Below are 20,388 nucleotides of genomic sequence, written 5' to 3' on the forward strand. Positions count from 1 at the left end.
CACGATAACTATAGCAATGTTTTGTGGGCGTCCACACAGACGAATAAATGGCATCACCCATGCACACATATACAGAGGCAGGGTGGGAGAGAGAGAGAGATCTCCGCCTGACGCTGGTGCTGAAAAACACATCCAATAGGGTTCATCATCATCATCTAAATCACCAAACAGTGAGCGAAATAAGAACAAATATTTAAGAAGTAGTGAAAATAGCCGATCTGCTATTTTCACTAGTTTTGGTACCGGGCGAATATCAAATTGGGTCACAGGCTGAGTGAAAAGTTTGGGAACCACCACCGGTCTAAATCATTCAGCTCACCCTCAGCATCACGTGGCATCGAACAGTATCTTCTCCTCCCAAGACTTCAGGAGTTTCTTGCCTTTGCATTGCAGGGGATTGCTTTAGGTTATGCTTTGGTGTAAATATCGCATACAACTCTGCTCCATTTTCAATGTGTCTGTCTTTTAAGGTCCCTGTAAATTAGAAACGTTGATTGACAGAAATTAGCACATGATGTTTGCTGTGAATACAAATACTCATCACATCACTACATAATCATTTGTCTGCTGTATTCCAGCCACATATCATAACATGGACCAGTTTTCACTTTGCTTTTGATAAAATGTTGTCCAAAGTTGTAATGTTGGTCAAACAAGATGTTGAATTGCGTTCGTAAATCAAGCTTTGATCATAAAAAAAGCAATCAAAGTTGAGGCAAGGAAGCAACCAGGTGCTCGAAGGAGACGTGCAGGTATACGAAATATAATAGTAAAAAGGCGCTCCTGGGATCAATCGGGATAAAACATCTATAGAAAAAAGCGGAGATCCAGGCACACTTAAAGGACCACTTCACCACTTTTCAACATCTCTTCATACAATTGGTCCTCACTAATGTTCATGATAAAACACCACCATTCTTTCCTACTCATTCTGTGTCTCATAGGAGGGCTTTGGGCAGTTCGGATACCCGTCCACCAGTGACATCATCATTAGGCAGATCTTTTTTTAAACAAGATTTGTTTTAAAATATATTTAGATTTTTATTATCGTGAGAACGATGGCTTCAACTTTTGCATTGCAACTTTTCAGGAAAAGAAAGCCTGCCGTTTCTATTAGCTTGGATTCACCATCGATGATGTCACTGGTGGACGGGTTTCTGAACTGCCCACAGCCTTCCTATGAGACACAGACTGAGTAGAAAAAAATTGTGGTATTTTATCATGAACATTAGTTAGGACCAATTATAGGAAGAGAAGTTGAAAAGTGGTGAAGTGGTCCTTTAATAGTTCAAAAGGAGGAAAACTTTATTAAACCAAACATGTTTCGACCTATACCGGTCTTCATCAGGGCTAACAAAACACAGCAAACCACTTAGAAACAGATCACGTGGTTCAGCTGCAATATCAAAGTTATTCAATGGCAGGTCATGCATGTCTTACATGTGTTGAAGAAAGGGTCATCAGTCAATGGCATTCCATCAACTGTGTATAGGCAGACATCTTTTGAATTCCCAACGTGTTCATGGTGGCAGATCCTTAACATCAGATCTTCAACTGTGTTTTGTGCAGGGTCCATATCTGAGTAGAAATTAACCTCAGTATAACCACAACTGACTTGAGGGCATTTTCCACAGCAAATGTACTAGTAACTCAACTGTAACATCAATCACTCACAAACATACAGTAATGATATTCTATAAAGACTCTAAGCCAAAACACAAGAGAAAATACAGACTAGGTGGTGAAAAATATGAACATTACGGTGACTGCACTGCCGTCATAGGATTAGGAACACACACACACACACACACACACACACACACACACACACACACACACACACACACACACACACACACACACACAATGCAGCAGGCATTAGACAACCTGACAGCCACCAACCTGGCAACCCTGAATGAGCCAATCAGCTGCCAGTCTCTGGTGTGTGTGTGTGTGTGTGAGTGTCACAAGTACTGTGTGGTATCAAATCCCTTTGATGTGTGTGTGTCGTCTCGGACGAGGAGCAGGAGAAAAGAACAAACTCTACCCTAACGTCACTAAAAAGTACATTAAAACCCTTTTTCCTTTCCAAAACAAACACAACGTACATTATGACAATATTTCACCCTTTGCATTGGTAAAATAGACTTTATTTTTTTTTGTCTTCCCTTCCAAAAAAACAAAAAGATAAAATGACCCAAAATCCATGGTTAAGAGTATTCCACGATGGCTCAGTGGTTCTGGCAGTTGCTGATGGTGTGAGAGGACTCTGGTTCGCGACAAGTCAAGATTCGTGACCTCGGACCAAGGACTAAGGATCCAGAATAAATAAATCAAAATAAATCACTCTTTACCTTTTAGTCAACAAGTCAAAAGTCAAGACAAGGAATAAGGACCAAGGATAAATCAATCCCGGCCCCTCCATAGGGCCGGGGGTCCGCCGGGGGTCCGCGGAGGGGGTCCGCGGGGGTCCGCGGAGGGGGTCCGCGGGGGTCCCCGGCCCTATCTCGGCCGTCCCTTGTCCGTTTCGGACGGGGGGAATCTCGTTCGAACCGGAGGATTGAGGATAAATCAAAAATAAATCACACTTTACCTTTTGAATAAAGCACTCTTTACTTTTAGTCAACAAGTCAAAAGTCAAGACAAGACAATTTATAATTTACAATTTAGGCATTTAGCAGACGCTCTTAATCCAGAGCGACTTACATTAGGCAGGAACAAAAGTATGGGAATACATCACATATATAAAATGCATTTATCAAGAAACATGCGTAAGCTAAGAACGTAACTAGAACATATCTATATAATGACACTATACATATTAACTATACATATATACTATACTATGCTATACATATGTAGGCTACTATGATGTGCTATGACTATATACAATGCAATTATTGTGCTGTCTACAATACAAGGACTAATACAAGGACTAAAGACTAAGGACTAAGGACTAAGGATGAATCAAAATAAATCACACTTTACCTTTTTGTCAACTAAATGTACAATTGAAATGTATTTAAGACGCGCCGTCCGAGTTACGTTCCGATAGGCAGAGAATAGTATATATTACTAGCCCTTAGTTTTCCATGCGCTGACAATAGTTGGAAATGACACGTCCACCAGGGGGAAACCTTGACCAGGCTATGGTGAGTATGCCAGTATGGCCACTATATGCGTGTACTATGTTGGCAGCAGTGCTCCGTTCACGTTTGTTTATTATATTAGTGCTGTCTGCCCCCCCCCCCACACCTCTTGCTATAGACAGACATGACTTGACATGACATGACATGATGTGTGTCAAACAATTGTCACACATGGATGGATGATTATCCTTGTTTAATTATTTATTTCCGGGGGGAATGAATGAATGAATGAATGAATGAATGAATGAATGAATGAATGAATGAATGAATAAATGAATGAATAAATAAATAAATAAATAAATAAATAAATAAATAAATAAATAAATGGATGGATGGATGGATGGATGGATGGATGGATGGATGGATCATACTTCCGGGGGCATTTCTCTCCAGGTGAGGACAACGCCATCCAGTCAACCAACTATGGATGTCAGAAGATCAGGCATCATCTCGTATGTTGTACTACTACTACTACTACTACTACTACTACTACTACTACTACTACTACTACTACACACACACACACACACACACACACACACACACCTCACATTTTGCTTATGCAAATTAGTGGGCTGCGTCCCACCTGCTTTGTGGGTGTGGTTTCGACTACTTTGCGGGAGTGGCTTATGCAAATGAAGGGCGTGTTTCGGCTACTTTGTGGGATTGGCTTATGCAAATGAAGGGCGTGGTATGCAAATGAAGGGCGTGGTATGTAAATGAAGGGGAGTGGTATGCAAATGAAGGGCATGTTTCGACTACTTTGTGGGATTGGCGTATGCAAATGAAGGGCGTGTTTCGGCTACTTTGTGTGATAGGCTTATGCAAATGAAGGGCGTGGTATGCAAATGAAAGGCGTGGTATGTAAATGAAGGGGAGTGGTATGCAAATGAAGGGCATGTTTCGGCTACTTTGTTGGATTGGCGTATGCAAATGAAGGGCGTGTTTCGGCTACTTTGTGTGATAGGTTTATGCAAATGAAGGGCGTGGTATGCAAATGAAGGGCGTGGTATGTAAATGAAGGGGAGTGGTATGCAAATGAAGGGGAGTGGTATGCAAATGAAGGGGAGTGGTATGCAAATGAAGGGCATGTTTCTGCTACTTTGTGGGATTGGCTTATGCAAATGAAGGTGCGTGGCATGCAAATGAAGGGCATGGTATGCAAATGAAGGGGAGTGGTATGCAAATGAAGGGGCATGGTATGCAAATGAAGGAGCATGGTATGCAAATGAAGGGGAGTGGTATGCAAATGAAGGGGAGTGGTATGCAAATGAAGGGCATGTTTCTGCTACTTTGTGGGACTGGCTTATGCAAATGAAGGTGCGTGGCATGCAAATGAAGGTACGTGGTATGCAAATGAAGGTGCGTGGTATGCAAATGAAGGTGCGTGGTATGCAAATGAAGGGGCGTGGTATGCAAATGAAGGTGCGTGGTATGCAAATGAAGGGGAGTGGTATGCAAATAAAGGGGCATGGTTCCGGCTACTTTGTGGGATTAGTTTATGCAAATGAAGGTGCGTGGCATGCAAATGAAGGGGAGTGGTATGCAAATTAAGGTGCGTGGTATGCAAATGAAGGGGAGTGGTATGCAAATGGGGTGCGTGGTATGCAAATGAGGGGGCGTGGTATGCAAATGAAGGGGAGTGGTATGCAAATAAAGGGGCATGGTTCCGGCTACTTTGTGGGATTAGTTTATGCAAATGAAGGTGCGTGGCATGCAAATGAAGGTACGTGGTATGCAAATGAAGGTGCGTGGCATGCAAATGAAGGTATGTGGTATGCAAATGAAGGTGCGTGATATGCAAATGAAGGGGCATGGTATGCAAATGAAGGAGCATGGTATGCAAATGAAGGGGAGTGGTATGCAAATGAAGGTGCGTGGTATGCAAATGAAGGTGCGTGGTATGCAAATGAAGGGGCATGGTATGCAAATGAAGGGGAGTGGTATGCAAATGAAGGGGCATGGTTCCGGCTACTTTGTGGGATTAGTTTATGCAAATTAAGGGGAGTGGTATGCAAATGAAGGGCATGTTTGTGCTACTTTGTGGGATTGGCTTATGCAAATGAAGGTGCGTGGTATGCAAATGAAGGGGAGTGGTATGCAAATGAAGGGGCATGGTATGCAAATGAAGGGGCATGGTATGCAAATGAAGGGGAGTGGTATGCAAATGAAGGGGAGTGGTTCCGGCTACTTTGTGGGATTAGTTTATGCAAATGAAGGTGCGTGGCATGCAAATGAAGGTACGTGGTATGCAAATGAAGGTGCGTGGCATGCAAATGAAGGTATGTGGTATGCAAATGAAGGTGCGTGATATGCAAATGAAGGGGCATGGTATGCAAATGAAGGAGCATGGTATGCAAATGAAGGGGAGTGGTATGCAAATGAAGGGGCATGGTTCCGGCTACTTTGTGGGATTAGTTTATGCAAATTAAGGTGCGTGGTATGCAAATGAAGGGGAGTGGTATGCAAATGAAGGGGCATAATATGCAAATGAAGGGGCGTGGTATGCAAATGAAGGGGAGTGGTATGCAAATGAAGGTGCGTGGTATGCAAATGAAGGGGCATGGTTCCGGCTACTTTGTGGGATTAGTTTATGCAAATGAAGGTGCGTGGTATGCAAATGAAGGGGAGTGGTATGCAAATTAAGGTGCGTGGTATGCAAATGAAGGGGCGTGGTATGCAAATGAAGGGGAGTGGTATGCAAATGAAGGGCATGTTTCTGCTACTTTGTGGGATTGGCTTATGCAAATGAAGGTGCGTGGCATGCAAATGAAGGTGCGTGATATGCAAATGAAGGGGCATGGTATGCAAATGAAGGGGCATGGTATGCAAATGAAGGGGCATGGTATGCAAATGAAGGGGAGTGGTATGCAAATTAAGGTGCGTGGTATGCAAATGAAGGGGCGTGGTATGCAAATGAAGGGGAGTGGTATGCAAATGAAGGGCATGTTTCTGCTACTTTGTGGGATTTGCTTATGCAAATGAAGGTGCGTGGCATGCAAATGAAGGTGCGTGATATGCAAATGAAGGGGCATGGTATGCAAATGAAGGGGCATGGTATGCAAATGAAGGGGCATGGTATGCAAATGAAGGGGCATGGTATGCAAATGAAGGGGAGTGGTATGCAAATGAAGGGGCATGGTATGCAAATGAAGGGGAGTGGTATGCAAATGAAGGGGAGTGGTATGCAAATGAAGGGGCATGGTTCCGGCTACTTTGTGGGATTAGTTTATGCAAATGAAGGTGCGTGGTATGCAAATGAAGGGGAGTGGTATGCAAATGAAGGGGCATGGTATGCAAATGAAGGAGCATGGTATGCAAATGAAGGGGAGTGGTATGCAAATGAAGGGGCATGGTATGCAAATGAAGGAGCATGGTATGCAAATGAAGGGGAGTGGTATGCAAATGAAGGGGCATGGTATGCAAATGAAGGAGCATGGTATGCAAATGAAGGGGAGTGGTATGCAAATGAAGGGGCATAATATGCAAATGAAGGGGCGTGGTATGCAAATGAAGGGGAGTGGTATGCAAATGAAGGGGAGTGGTATGCACATGAAGGGGCATGTTATGCAAATGAAGGTGCGTGGTATGCAAATGAAGGGGAGTGGTATGCAAACGAAGGCCGTGGCGACACCCACTAATTTGCATAAGCGACACCCACTAATTTGCATAGCCCTCACCCACAAAGTAGCCGAAACAACGCCCTTCACATTTTCATAACCCACTCCCACCAAGTAGCGGGAACATACGTACATGTCCCCCACATGATGACGTACATGTTCCATTCGCGACGACGTACATGGTCCCTCCACGATGACGTACATGTTCCCTCCACGATGACGTACATGTTCCCGCCACGATGGCGTACATGTCCCCTTCACGATGACGTACATGTTCCCTACATGATGATGTGCATGTTGCCTTCACGATGACGTACATGTTTCCTCCACGATGACGTACATGCTCCCGCCACGATGACGTACATGCTCCCTCCACGATGACGTACATGTTCCCTCCACGATGACGTACATGTTCCCTCCACGATGACGTACATGTTCCCTCCACGATGACGTACATGTTCCCTCCACGATGACGTACATGTTCCCGCCACGATGACGTACATGTTCCCTACATGATGATGTACATGTTCCATTCACGATGACGTACATGTTTCCTCCACGATGACGTACATGTTTCCTCCACGATGACGTACATGTTCCCTCCACGATGACGTGCATGTTCCCTACACGATGACGTACATGCTCCCTACACGATGGCGTTCATGTTTCCTCCACGATGGCGTTCATGTTTCCTCCACGATGACGTACATGCTCCCTCCACGATGACGTACATGTCCCCTCCACGGTGACGTACATGTTCCCGCCACGATGGCGTACATGTCCCCTTCACGATAACGTACATGTCCCCTTCACGATAACGTACATGTTCCCTACATGATGATGTACATGTTCCATTCACGATGACGTACATGTTTCCTCCACGATGACGTACATGTTTCCTCCACGATGACGTACATGTTCCCTCCACGATGACGTGCATGTTCCCTACACGATGACGTACATGCTCCCTACACGATGGCGTTCATGTTTCCTCCACGATGGCGTTCATGTTTCCTCCACGATGACGTACATGCTCCCTCCACGATGACGTACATGTCCCCTCCACGGTGACGTACATGTTCCCGCCACGATGGCGTACATGTCCCCTTCACGATAACGTACATGTCCCCTTCACGATAACGTACATGTTCCCTACATGATGATGTACATGTTCCATTCACGATGACGTACATGTTTCCTCCACGATGACGTACATGCTCCCTCCACGATGACGTACATGTTTCCTCCACGATGACGTACATGTTACCTACACAATGGCGTACATGTTCAATTCACGACGACGCGCATGTTCCCTCCACGATGACGTACATGTTCCCTCCACGATGACGTACATGTCCCCTCCACGATGACGTGCATGTTCCCTTCACGACGACGTGCATGTTCCCTCCACGATGACGTACATGTTCCCGTCACGATGACGTACATGTTCCCTACATGATGACGTAAATGCTCCATCTACGACGACGTGCATGTTCCCTCCACGATGACGTGCATGTTCCCTCCACGATGACGTACACGTTCCCTCCACGATGACGTACATGTTCCCTCCACGATGACATACATGTTTCCTCCACGATGACGTACATGTCCCCTTCACGATGACGTACATGTCCACGTCACGATGACGTACATGTTCCCTACATGATGGCGTACATGTTCAATTTACGACGACGCGCATGTTCCCTACACGATGGCGTTCATGTTTCCTCCACGATGGCGTTCATGTTTCCTCCACGATGACGTACATGCTCCCTCCACGATGACGTACATGTCCCCTCCACGGTGACGTACATGTTCCCGCCACGATGACGTACATGTCCCCTTCACGATAACGTACATGTCCCCTTCACGATAACGTACATGTTCCCTACATGATGATGTACATGTTCCATTCACGATGACGTACATGTTTCCTCCACGATGACGTACATGTTTCCTCCACGATGACGTACATGTTCCCTCCACGATGACGTGCATGTTCCCTACACGATGACGTACATGCTCCCTACACGATGGCGTTCATGTTTCCTCCACGATGGCGTTCATGTTTCCTCCACGATGACGTACATGCTCCCTCCACGATGACGTACATGTCCCCTCCACGGTGACGTACATGTTCCCGCCACGATGGCGTACATGTCCCCTTCACGATAACGTACATGTCCCCTTCACGATAACGTACATGTTCCCTACATGATGATGTACATGTTCCATTCACGATGACGTACATGTTTCCTCCACGATGACGTACATGCTCCCTCCACGATGACGTACATGTTTCCTCCACGATGACGTACATGTTACCTACACAATGGCGTACATGTTCAATTCACGACGACGCGCATGTTCCCTCCACGATGACGTACATGTTCCCTCCACGATGACGTACATGTCCCCTCCACGATGACGTGCATGTTCCCTTCACGACGACGTGCATGTTCCCTCCACGATGACGTACATGTTCCCGTCACGATGACGTACATGTTCCCTACATGATGACGTAAATGCTCCATCTACGACGACGTGCATGTTCCCTCCACGATGACGTGCATGTTCCCTCCACGATGACGTACACGTTCCCTCCACGATGACGTACATGTTCCCTCCACGATGACATACATGTTTCCTCCACGATGACGTACATGTCCCCTTCACGATGACGTACATGTCCACGTCACGATGACGTACATGTTCCCTACATGATGGCGTACATGTTCAATTTACGACGACGCGCATGTTCCCTCCACGATGACGTACATGTTCCCTCCACGATGACGTACATGTTCCCTTCACGATGACGTGCATGTTCCCTCCACGATGACGTGCATGTTCCCTTCACGACGACGTACATGTTCCCTACACGATGGCGTACATGTTCCCTACACGATGACGTACATGTTCCCTCCACGATGACATACATGTTCCCTCCACAATGACGTACATGTTCCCTACACGATGGCGTACATGTTCCCTCCACGATGACGTACATGTTTCCTCCACGATGACGTACATGCTCCCTCCACGATGGCGTACATGTTTCCTCCACGATGACGTACATGTTCCCTCCACGATGACGTGCATGTTCCCTACACGATGACGTACATGCTCCCTTCACGATGACGTACATGCTCCCTTCACGATGACGTACATGTTCCCTCCACGATGACGTACATGTCCCCTTCACGATGACGTACATGTCCACGTCATGATGACGTACATGTGCCCTACATGATGGCGTACATGTTCAATTTACGACGACGTGCATGTTCCCTCCACGATGACATACATGTTTCCTCCACGATGACGTACATGTTCCCTACACGATGGCGTACATGTTCCCTCCACGATGACGTACATGTTTCCGCCACGATGACGTACATGATCCCTCCACGATGACGTACATGTTTCCTCCACGATGACGTACATGTCCCCTCCACGATAACGTGCATGTTTCCCACACGATGACGTACATGCTCCCTTCACGATGACGTACATGTTCCCTCCACGATGACGTGCATGTCCCCTTCACGATGACGTACATGTCCACGTCACGATGACGTACATGTTCCCTACATGATGGCGTACATGTTCAATTTACGACGACGTGCATGTTCCCTCCACGATGACGTACATGTTCCCTCCGCGATGACGTACATGTTCCCTCCACGATGACGTACATGTTGCCTCCATGATAACGTACATGTCCCCTTCACGATGACGTACATGTTCCCTTCACGATGACATAAATGTTCCATCTACGATGACGTGCATGTTCCCTTCACGACGACGTGCATGTTCCCTCCACGATGACGTACATGTTCCCGTCACGATGACGTACATGTTCCCTCCACGATGACGTACATGTTTCCTCCACGATGACGTACATGTCCCCTTAACGATGACGTGCATGTTCCCTTCACGATGACGTGCATGTTCCCTTCACGATGACGTACATGTTCCCTACACGATGACGTGCATGTTCCCTACACGACGACGTACATGTTCCCTACACGACGACGTACATGTTCCCTACACGACGACGTACATGTTCCCTACACGACGACGTACATACCACTCCCCTTCATTTGCATACCACGCCCCTTCATTTGCATACCAATCCCCTTCATTTGCATGTCACGCCCCTTCATTTGCATAAACCAATCCCGCAAAGTAGCCGAAACATGCCCTTCATTTGCATACCACTCCCCTTCATTTGCATACCACGCACCTTAATTTGCATACCACTCCCCTTCATTTGCATGCCACGCCCCTTCATTTGCATAAACCAATCCCACAAAGTAGCCGAAACATGCCCTTCATGTGCGTGGTATGCAAATGAAGGGGAGTGGCCCCTTCATTTGCATACCACGCACCTTCATTTGCATGCCACGCCCCTTCATTTGCATAAACCAATCCCCTTAATTTGCATGCCACGCCCCTTCATTTGCATATCACGCACCTTCATTTGCATGCCACGCACCTTCATTTGCATAAGCCAATCCCACAAAGTAGCAGAAACATGCCCTTCATTTGCATACCACTCCCCTTCATTTGCATACCACTCCCCTTCATTTGCATGCCACGCCCCTTCATTTGCATAAACCAATCCCACAAAGTAGCCGAAACATGCCCTTCATGTGCGTGGTATGCAAATGAAGGGGAGTGGCCCCTTCATTTGCATACCACGCACCTTCATTTGCATGCCACGCCCCTTCATTTGCATAAACAAATCCCCTTCATTTGCATACCATGCCCCTTCATTTGCATATCACGCACCTTCATTTGCATGCCACGCACCTTCATTTGCATAAGCCAATCCCACAAAGTAGCAGAAACATGCCCTTCATTTGCATACCACTCCCCTTCATTTGCATACCACGCCCCTTCATTTGCATACCACGCACCTTATTTGCATACCACTCCCCTTCATTTGCATACCACGCACCTTAATTTGCATACCACTCCCCTTCATTTGCATGCCACGCCCCTTCATTTGCATAAACCATTCCCACAAAGTAGCCGAAACATGCCCTTCATGTGCGTGGTATGCAAATGAAGGGGAGTGGCCCCTTCATTTGCATACCACGTACCTTCATTTGCATGCCACGCCCCTTCATTTGCATGCCACGCCCCTTCATTTGCATACCACGCACCCCATTTGCATACCACTCCCCTTCATTTGCATACCACGCACCTTCATTTGCATACCACTCCCCTTCATTTGCATACCACGCACCTTCATTTGCATAAACTAATCCCACAAAGTAGCCGGAGCCATGCCCCTTCATTTGCATACCACTCCCCTTCATTTGCATACCACGCCCCTTCATTTGCATACCACGCACCTCATTTGCATACCACTCCCCTTCATTTGCATACCACGCCCCTTCAGTTGCATAAACCAATCCCGCAAAGTAGCGGAAACATGCCCTTCATTTGCATACCACGCCCCCTCATTTGCATACCACGCACCCCATTTGCATACCACTCCCCTTCATTTGCATACCACGCACCTTAATTTGCATACCACTCCCCTTCATTTGCATGCCACGCCCCTTCATTTGCATAAACCAATCCCACAAAGTAGCCGGAGCCATGCCCCTTCATTTGCATACCACTCCCCTTCATTTGCATACCACGCCCCTTCATTTGCATACCACGCACCTCATTTGCATACCACTCCCCTTCATTTGCATACCACGCCCCTTCAGTTGCATAAACCAATCCCGCAAAGTAGCGGAAACATGCCCTTCATTTGCATACCACGCCCCCTCATTTGCATACCACGCACCCCATTTGCATACCACTCCCCTTCATTTGCATACCACGCACCTTAATTTGCATACCACTCCCCTTCATTTGCATGCCACGCCCCTTCATTTGCATAAACCAATCCCACAAAGTAGCCGAAACATGCCCTTCATGTGCGTGGTATGCAAATGAAGGGGAGTGGCCCCTTCATTTGCATACCACGTACCTTCATTTGCATGCCACGCCCCTTCATTTGCATAAACCAATCCCCTTCATTTGCATGCCAGCCCCTTCATTTGCATACCACGCACCCCATTTGCATACCACTCCCCTTCATTTGCATACCACGCACCTTCATTTGCATACCACGCACCTTAATTTGCATGCCACGCCCCTTCATTTGCATAAACCAACCCAACAAAGTAGCCGGAACCATGCCCCTTCATTTGCATACCACTCCCCTTCATTTTCATACCACGCACCTTCATTTGCATACCACTCCCATTCATTTGCATGCCACGCCCCTTCATTTGCATAAACCAATCCCACAAAGTAGCCGAAACATGCCCTTCATTTGCATACCACTCCCCTTCATTTGCATACCACGCACCTTTATGTGCATGCCACGCCCCTTCATTTGCATAAACAAATCCCCTTCATTTGCATGCCACGCCCCTTCATTTGCATACCACGCACCTCATTTGCATACCACTCCCCTTCATTTGCATGCCACGCCCCTTCATTTGCATAACCCAATCCCGCAAAGTAGCGGAAACATGCCCTTCATTTGCATACCACCCCCTTCATTTGCATACCACTCCCCTTCATTTGCATACCACGCACCTTAATTTGCATGCCACGCCCCTTCATTTGCATAAACCAATCCCCTTCATTTGCATGCCACGCCCCTTCATTTGCATACCATGCACCTCATTTGCATACCACTCCCCTTCATTTGCATGCCACGCCCCTTCATTTGCATAAACCAATCCCGCAAAGTAGCGGAAACATGCCCTTCATTTGCATACCACTCCCCTTCATTTGCATACCACTCCCCTTCATTTGCATACCACGCACCTTCATTTGCATGCCACGTCCCTTCATTTGCATAAACCAATCCCCTTCATTTGCATGTCACGCCCCTTCATTTGCATAAACCAATCCCGCAAAGTAGCCGAAACATGCCCTTCATTTGCATACCACTCCCCTTCATTTGCATACCACACACCTTAATTTGCATAAGCAAATCCCACAAAGTAGCCGAAACATGCCCTTAATTTGCATACCACGCACCTTCATTTGCATGCCACGCCCCTTCATTTGCATAAACCACTCCCACAAAGTAGGCGGGGTGACACCCACTAATTTACATAAGCGACACCCACTAATTTGCATATACCACACCCACAAAGTAGCCGAAACCACGCCCATCAAATTTGCATAACCCACACCCACAAAGTAGCCGGAACCACGCCCTTCATTAGCATAAACTGCTAACACAAAGTAAGTTAGCGAGAAAAGTCGCGAAATTCGACAGAACAAATCCGAGACCATTACCGCAACCGGGTCGCGGCCCCGATCGCAGCCGTATAGGGTTTGGGCCAAACGGACATACGGTCGCGACAGTAGCCCTGCACGAAAGCCTCGAAATTTGCGACTTTGACGCGAAAGTCGCAGAACAAATCCGAGACCATCACCGCGGCCGGGTCGCGGCCCCGATCGCAGCCGTATAGGTTCCGGGCCAAACGGACATACGGCCGCGGCGGTAGCCTTGAACGAACGCCTACAAATTGCCGACTTTGACGCGCGACAACGCGCCAACGATAAAACATCACGGTCCGACGTTCGGATATGTCGGAGAGCCAGCCGAGACGAACGGTTAGGTGTCTCGGACGTACGCCTCCGACAGTCGTACAAAACGTCCTTCACTTTGGCTCTGTGCATGCAGACACGTCATAGACCCATAGACTCTAACAGCGTCCTGGCTGAAAAAGTGAAACGAGACCGTGCCTCTTAGAAAGGTCGCCCGAGGACGTTCTATAGATCCATGCGTGCGTCTCCGGGAGCTCTATAACATATCCGAAAATCATCCCGGAAGGCCTCACCGTCGTGGCGTTCCAGTGAAGCAAAGTTTGACGTTCACGCGCGCCTACGCCGACGATCGTAAGTCTGTTCGGGATGGGCCAAACACCTCTGCGATCGCGGCGACGAGCCGATCTTCGTGATGGTCTGAGTTTTTTTCTGCGACCTCGGGAACCTCAAATCTGACCCGAGGCCTAGCATTGCAGTGTAGTTCCCTTTATCGGACGCTTGTAAGAGTCCCACAAAATCGAGACCAACGCCATTTTATTCGCCATGGCCTGAATATGGATATTCGGGGGTGTTACATATTTAAAAAAATATCTATCAATTAATTGTTAAGGCATTTGGCCCAAAGGTCACGTGGCAGTCTTTCGGCTGACCTTTGACCTTTGCAAACGTCGTGGAAATTCGAGACCGGTTCCATTGGATTCGACATGTCCTGAATATGGATATTGGAGGTTCTTACATATTTTTAAAAATATATATCACCCCGTTTTTTTAAGAATTTGGCCCAAAGGGTCACCGTTGCAGTCTTTTTGCTGACCATTGACCTTTGCAAACGGTGTGGAGAGCCCAGACCGACGCCATTGGATTCTGCATTTTCTAAATATGAATAAAATGTCTAGTTTGTGAAGAATAACATTAATGAACATGTTGTGTTTTGTGTTTTGTCTGTTCATTCAAAAAGAGAGGAGAGGAGAGGAGGGGAGAGGCATATGCCTTCATACATGTGGATGGGCTGTGGCGCTGTTCTGAATTCCACTGGCAGATGACGGTCTTTTCTTTGATTCGTTTCTCTGACTTCCTATGTAAGTGCTGCTATTAAAATGCTTACTTTAAAAAGACTAAAATAGCTAAAATACAACAATTCATGGTCATAAGTTCATAAAGCATAATTCATAATAATGTCATGATACAATAATACATATGTGGTTCATAATTGATTTCATATGAGGTTAAAAATGTAAACATGATGTGATGATAACTTTCTGAGGCAGAACCAAGTTCCCTGTCTGTCAGTAGCAACACTGGACCATGATTGATTGACTGATTGATGCATGATTGCCTGGCATTGCACACAGGTGGTACAAACATTTCTCTCACTCATTCAGACTCTGGTCTGCACAAGGAAGCACACTCGCAGCAGAGTAGTGTGTTTGAACTGTTTAAAGTTATTAAACACGGTCAAAAGGACATTCAAATGACTGTATGAAACTCAAGAAGCATCAAGAACCTCTTTACACAACAAGCGGCCAACGAGGTATTATTATTTGAGAGTTATCTTTGTTGTGTTGTATTGTGGTGTTTTGACGTTCACGTTCACCTGCGCATCGCGCATTTCTACATGTTTTGTATTTCTTTGTTTGATCAATATTATGTATTGCGACGTAATTTGTTGATTGTTTATGTGTTTATTATTTTGTGTGAACATAGTTCTCACGGCATGGAACAGCAGAGGGATGAGAAGAATGCCCAATAAATGCCCGTTTATAAAGAACCGACCTGTGTCGTCAATGTTGTGAGAAGAGCTACATCCTACGTGTGTGTGTTTCGTGTCGTGTCATTCATCATCACTTTGTTTACTTTATCACAGCTAACAGTCACATCAAGGTCTGTGAAATAGTTAGTAATGAATGAATAGCTGACTCTGTCGCGATTTTGGCTTTTATGGTGAATGAACATGTATTATTCAACTTTGGCCAGTAGTTGTACAAAGCCATGGGTCTGAATGTAAACAAAGTATATGACAACGTTTTATTTTTATATTGAGTGGTGGTGTGATTTGCATGTTATGTAATGAGTCCGAGTTTGTATTGTGCTAAACCAGTCACCAGAATACAGTAATGTTTATTATTGATCTAAAAACGGACTAAATGAGTGATATGGTATAAGTACTGTAGCATGGATAAGAAGCTAACTATGTGTGACGGGTGGGACATTAGGACCTGGAGCTGCCTGCCCAGAGCAGAGCGGTAGCTTGAGACCCGTGAGATCAATGAAGCTCACGTTTGTTCTCGTTCTGTCGTGTGCATGTAGCGTCAGTGCCCAGCAGCACCCGTCGCGTCCGTGTAAATCAATTTACCAAGGTATGTTACAACAAAGGCTTACACATTGTAGTCTGTTGCATTTAGTATGATTTAGAGTTGTAGAAACTGTTGGTGCTGTTCTAGAAACTGTTGGTGCTGTTGTGGGGCTAGGCTGTACAGGGCAGACTACACTTGGACCCAGTGTCCACACATACTATTTAACAGAACACGGGTATGAGTCTCACACTTCAATGTGGATTATGGTGGCATGCAACCACCTTATGTCATACTTTTAATTCACATATTTATTATGATGGGGAATTAATATTGTTTCTGTTTTGATTGATTGATTGAAGAATTTATTAACAGTTTGCAGAATTACAGTACATTTCAAGCACAAACTCAATACAAAGGCTGTTAACTGTGAGTGGACGACCCAATTAAGCATTACACTTGTTTCCAATAGGGTCCACCATGTTCAAATCATCAAAACATTTAGAGACGTACAAATAGACACTTCTATAGACAGAACAGGAATTCATCATAGAAGGAGGTATTTCATGGTAGAACAATGTCAGAACGGATCCAGACCTGGCTAGCCTGAATCCTGCCTGCTGGGTATAAGTGCCTTGGGCCTAGGAGGTAGGAAGATAGGCTTGCCAGTATATGTTTATATTATAATGAGTACTTATGATGGGTGCTCGGTGTCTAATTGCTCTGTTGTATATTGCAGGCTGAACTGGTGACACAGAGTGGTCAGCAGACAGCCATTGCTCTTTTCCTCAGTTTTACTTTGTTTTTAATTGTTTCCATGCTCTTCAGTGCCTCCAGTATTTTATATAACCTTATTGAAAGAAACCCCCTGTACTGTATATTTTACTGAATGACCGTTGTTACCCCCCTTCCCCACTTCTAGTGTGCTTTTACCTTTTGACTAACAGTCAGCAAGTGTTTTGTGTGCGCAACATAAGCCGCAGTGCCATGATGGTTGCAGTGATGTATATCTTATTCTCGTAACAGTTTGCAGTGATTTATATCTTATTATCTTAACAGTTTGCTGTGTTTATGAGAAGTGCTATATTGTCCCTCCGGTCAAGTAATTTAAATACAACATTTATGAAGGTTTTGCTATCTGTATTATGTGAAATTGTGAATAAAGTTGATCTAGTGATTGTACACAGAAAAGCCTCTGTCCGTCTATAAAGTACTTTGCACGGGGATTTTGGTTACAAGAGTAAATACTGAATACGGGTCTCTCACCCATTGAGAGTGGCGTAGTCTTAGTCTATGAACTTGGTTCTTATTCCAAAAGTATCATCAGTGTCCATCTGGTCACATTTGCTAATCGGAATTAGCATTAAGCTAACTGCATCCACTATAATGTTACACATTATATTAATGTGCTCTGTGTGTTCAGCCATGGCCAGGACGTCGAGGCACGACCGAGAGATGGCGCTGGACGCCAAGAGACGTCTGTGTGTGAGTTCAGATCCCGTGGAGAGGCTGAGGCTGCAGTGCCTGGCCCGAGGGTCGTCTGGCATCAATGGCCTGGGCAGGTGAGTGTGTGCGCGTGCGTGTGTGTGCGCGTGCGTGTGTGTGTGCGCGCGTGCCTCCCTCAGGCACAGCAGAGGCGTACATACAGACAGTTGGACTGTGAGGTGACGTGGCAGCCCTCCTCCTCGCCATCACCCAGGAAGCCTTGGAGGTGTCGGCCGGTGTTGCTGGGCTCTATAACATATGAAAATCAGACCGGAAGGCCTTACCGTTGTGGCGTTCTACAGAAGCAAAGGTTTTAAATAGCACATCTACAAGCTCGTAGCGCGCCACTCTGTGTAGTGGAACGTTCGCGCGCGCCATGTCGACTAGAAAGGTCGCCCGAGGACGTACTACAGTTCCACGCGTGCGTCTCGTGGAGCTCTATAACATATCCGTAAATCAGACCGGAAGGCCTTACCGTTGTGGCGTTCTACAGAAGCAAAGGTTTTAAATAGCAGATCTACAAGCTCGTAGCGCGCCACTCGGTGTAGTGGAACGTTCGCGCGCGCCATGTCGACTAGAAAGGTCGCCCGAGGACGTACTACAGTTCCACGCGTGCGTCTCGTGGAGCTCTATAACATATCCGTAAATCAGACCGGAAGGCCTTACCGTTGTGGCGTTCTACAGAAGCAAAGGTTTTAAATAGCAGATCTACAAGCTCGTAGCGCGCCACTCGGTGTAGTGGAACGTTCGCGCACGCCATGTCGACTAGAAAGGTCGCCCGAGGACGTACTACAGTTCCACGCGTGCGTCTCGTGGAGCTCTATAACATATCCGTAAATCAGACCGGAAGGCCTTACCGTTGTGGCGTTCTACAGAAGCAAAGGTTTTAAATAGCAGATCTACAAGCTCGTAGCGCGCCACTCGGTGTAGTGGAACGTTCGCGCGCGCCATGTCGACTAGAAAGGTCGCCCGAGGACGTACTACAGTTCCACGCGTGCGTCTCGTGGAGCTCTATAACATATCCGTAAATCAGACCGGAAGGCCTTACCGTTGTGGCGTTCTACAGAAGCAAAGGTTTTAAATAGCAGATCTACAAGCTCGTAGCGCGCCACTCGGTGTAGTGGAACGTTCGCGCACGCCATGTCGACTAGAAAGGTCGCCCGAGGACGTACTACAGTTCCACGCGTGCGTCTCGTGGAGCTCTATAACATATCCGTAAATCAGACCGGAAGGCCTTACCGTTGTGGCGTTCTACAGAAGCAAAGGTTTTAAATAGCACATCTACAAGCTCGTAGCGCGCCACTCGGTGTAGTGGAACGTTCGCACGCGCCATGTCGACTAGAAAGGTCGCCCGAGGACGTACTACAGTTCCACGCGTGCGTCTCGTGGAGCTCTATAACATATCCGTAAATCAGACCGGAAGGCCTTACCGTTGTGGCGTTCTACAGAAGCAAAGGTTTTAAATAGCAGATCTACAAGCTCGTAGCGCGCCACTCGGTGTAGTGGAACGTTCGCGCGCGCCATGCCGACTAGAAAGGTCGCCCGAGGACGTACTACAGTCCCACGCGTGCGTCTCGTGGAGCTCTATAACATATCCGTAAATCAGACCGGAAGGCCTTACCGTTGTGGCGTTCTACAGAAGCAAAGGTTTTAAATAGCAGATCTACAAGCTCGTAGCGCGCCACTCGGTGTAGTGGAACGTTCGCGCGCGCCATGTCGACTAGAAAGGTCGCCCGAGGACGTACTACAGTTCCACGCGTGCGTCTCGTGGAGCTCTATAACATATCCGTAAATCAGACCGGAAGGCCTTACCGTTGTGGCGTTCTACAGAAGCAAAGGTTTTAAATAGCACATCTACAAGCTCGTAGCGCGCCACTCGGTGTAGTGGAACGTTCGCACGCGCCATGTCGACTAGAAAGGTCGCCCGAGGACGTACTACAGTTCCACGCGTGCGTCTCGTGGAGCTCTATAACATATCCGTAAATCAGACCGGAAGGCCTTACCGTTGTGGCGTTCTACAGAAGCAAAGGTTTTAAATAGCAGATCTACAAGCTCGTAGCGCGCCACTCGGTGTAGTGGAACGTTCGCGCGCGCCATGCCGACTAGAAAGGTCGCCCGAGGACGTACTACAGTCCCACGCGTGCGTCTCGTGGAGCTCTATAACATATCCGTAAATCAGACCGGAAGGCCTTACCGTTGTGGCGTTCTACAGAAGCAAAGGTTTTAAATAGCAGATCTACAAGCTCGTAGCGCGCCACT

The 20,388-nt window shown here is 46.8% G+C and overlaps 1 protein-coding gene across 2 annotated transcripts in view; it reads left to right on the forward strand.

Annotated features, from left to right (window-relative positions):
- The first annotated feature begins 15,738 nt into the window (after positions 1 to 15,738).
- LOC306924540 (ubiquitin-conjugating enzyme E2 2-like) overlaps positions 15,739 to 20,388 on the forward strand; it is a 30,835-nt gene continuing 26,185 nt past the window's right edge. Inside the window, exons 1-3 of one of the 2 annotated variants that reach the window (XM_079503092.1) lie at positions 15,739 to 15,884; positions 16,058 to 16,710; positions 18,068 to 18,206. In XM_079503092.1, coding sequence (XP_079359218.1) covers positions 18,194 to 18,206 — 13 coding nt within the window. In that variant the 5' untranslated portion in view covers positions 15,739 to 15,884; positions 16,058 to 16,710; positions 18,068 to 18,193. The remainder of the gene's footprint in view (positions 15,885 to 16,057; positions 16,711 to 18,067; positions 18,207 to 20,388) is intronic. The other variant, XM_079503093.1, reaches the window with a different exon arrangement.

This window comes from Electrona antarctica (genome assembly GCF_951216825.1).
Source record: "Electrona antarctica genome assembly, chromosome: 1".
In the NCBI taxonomy this organism is placed as follows: domain Eukaryota; kingdom Metazoa; phylum Chordata; class Actinopteri; order Myctophiformes; family Myctophidae; genus Electrona; species Electrona antarctica.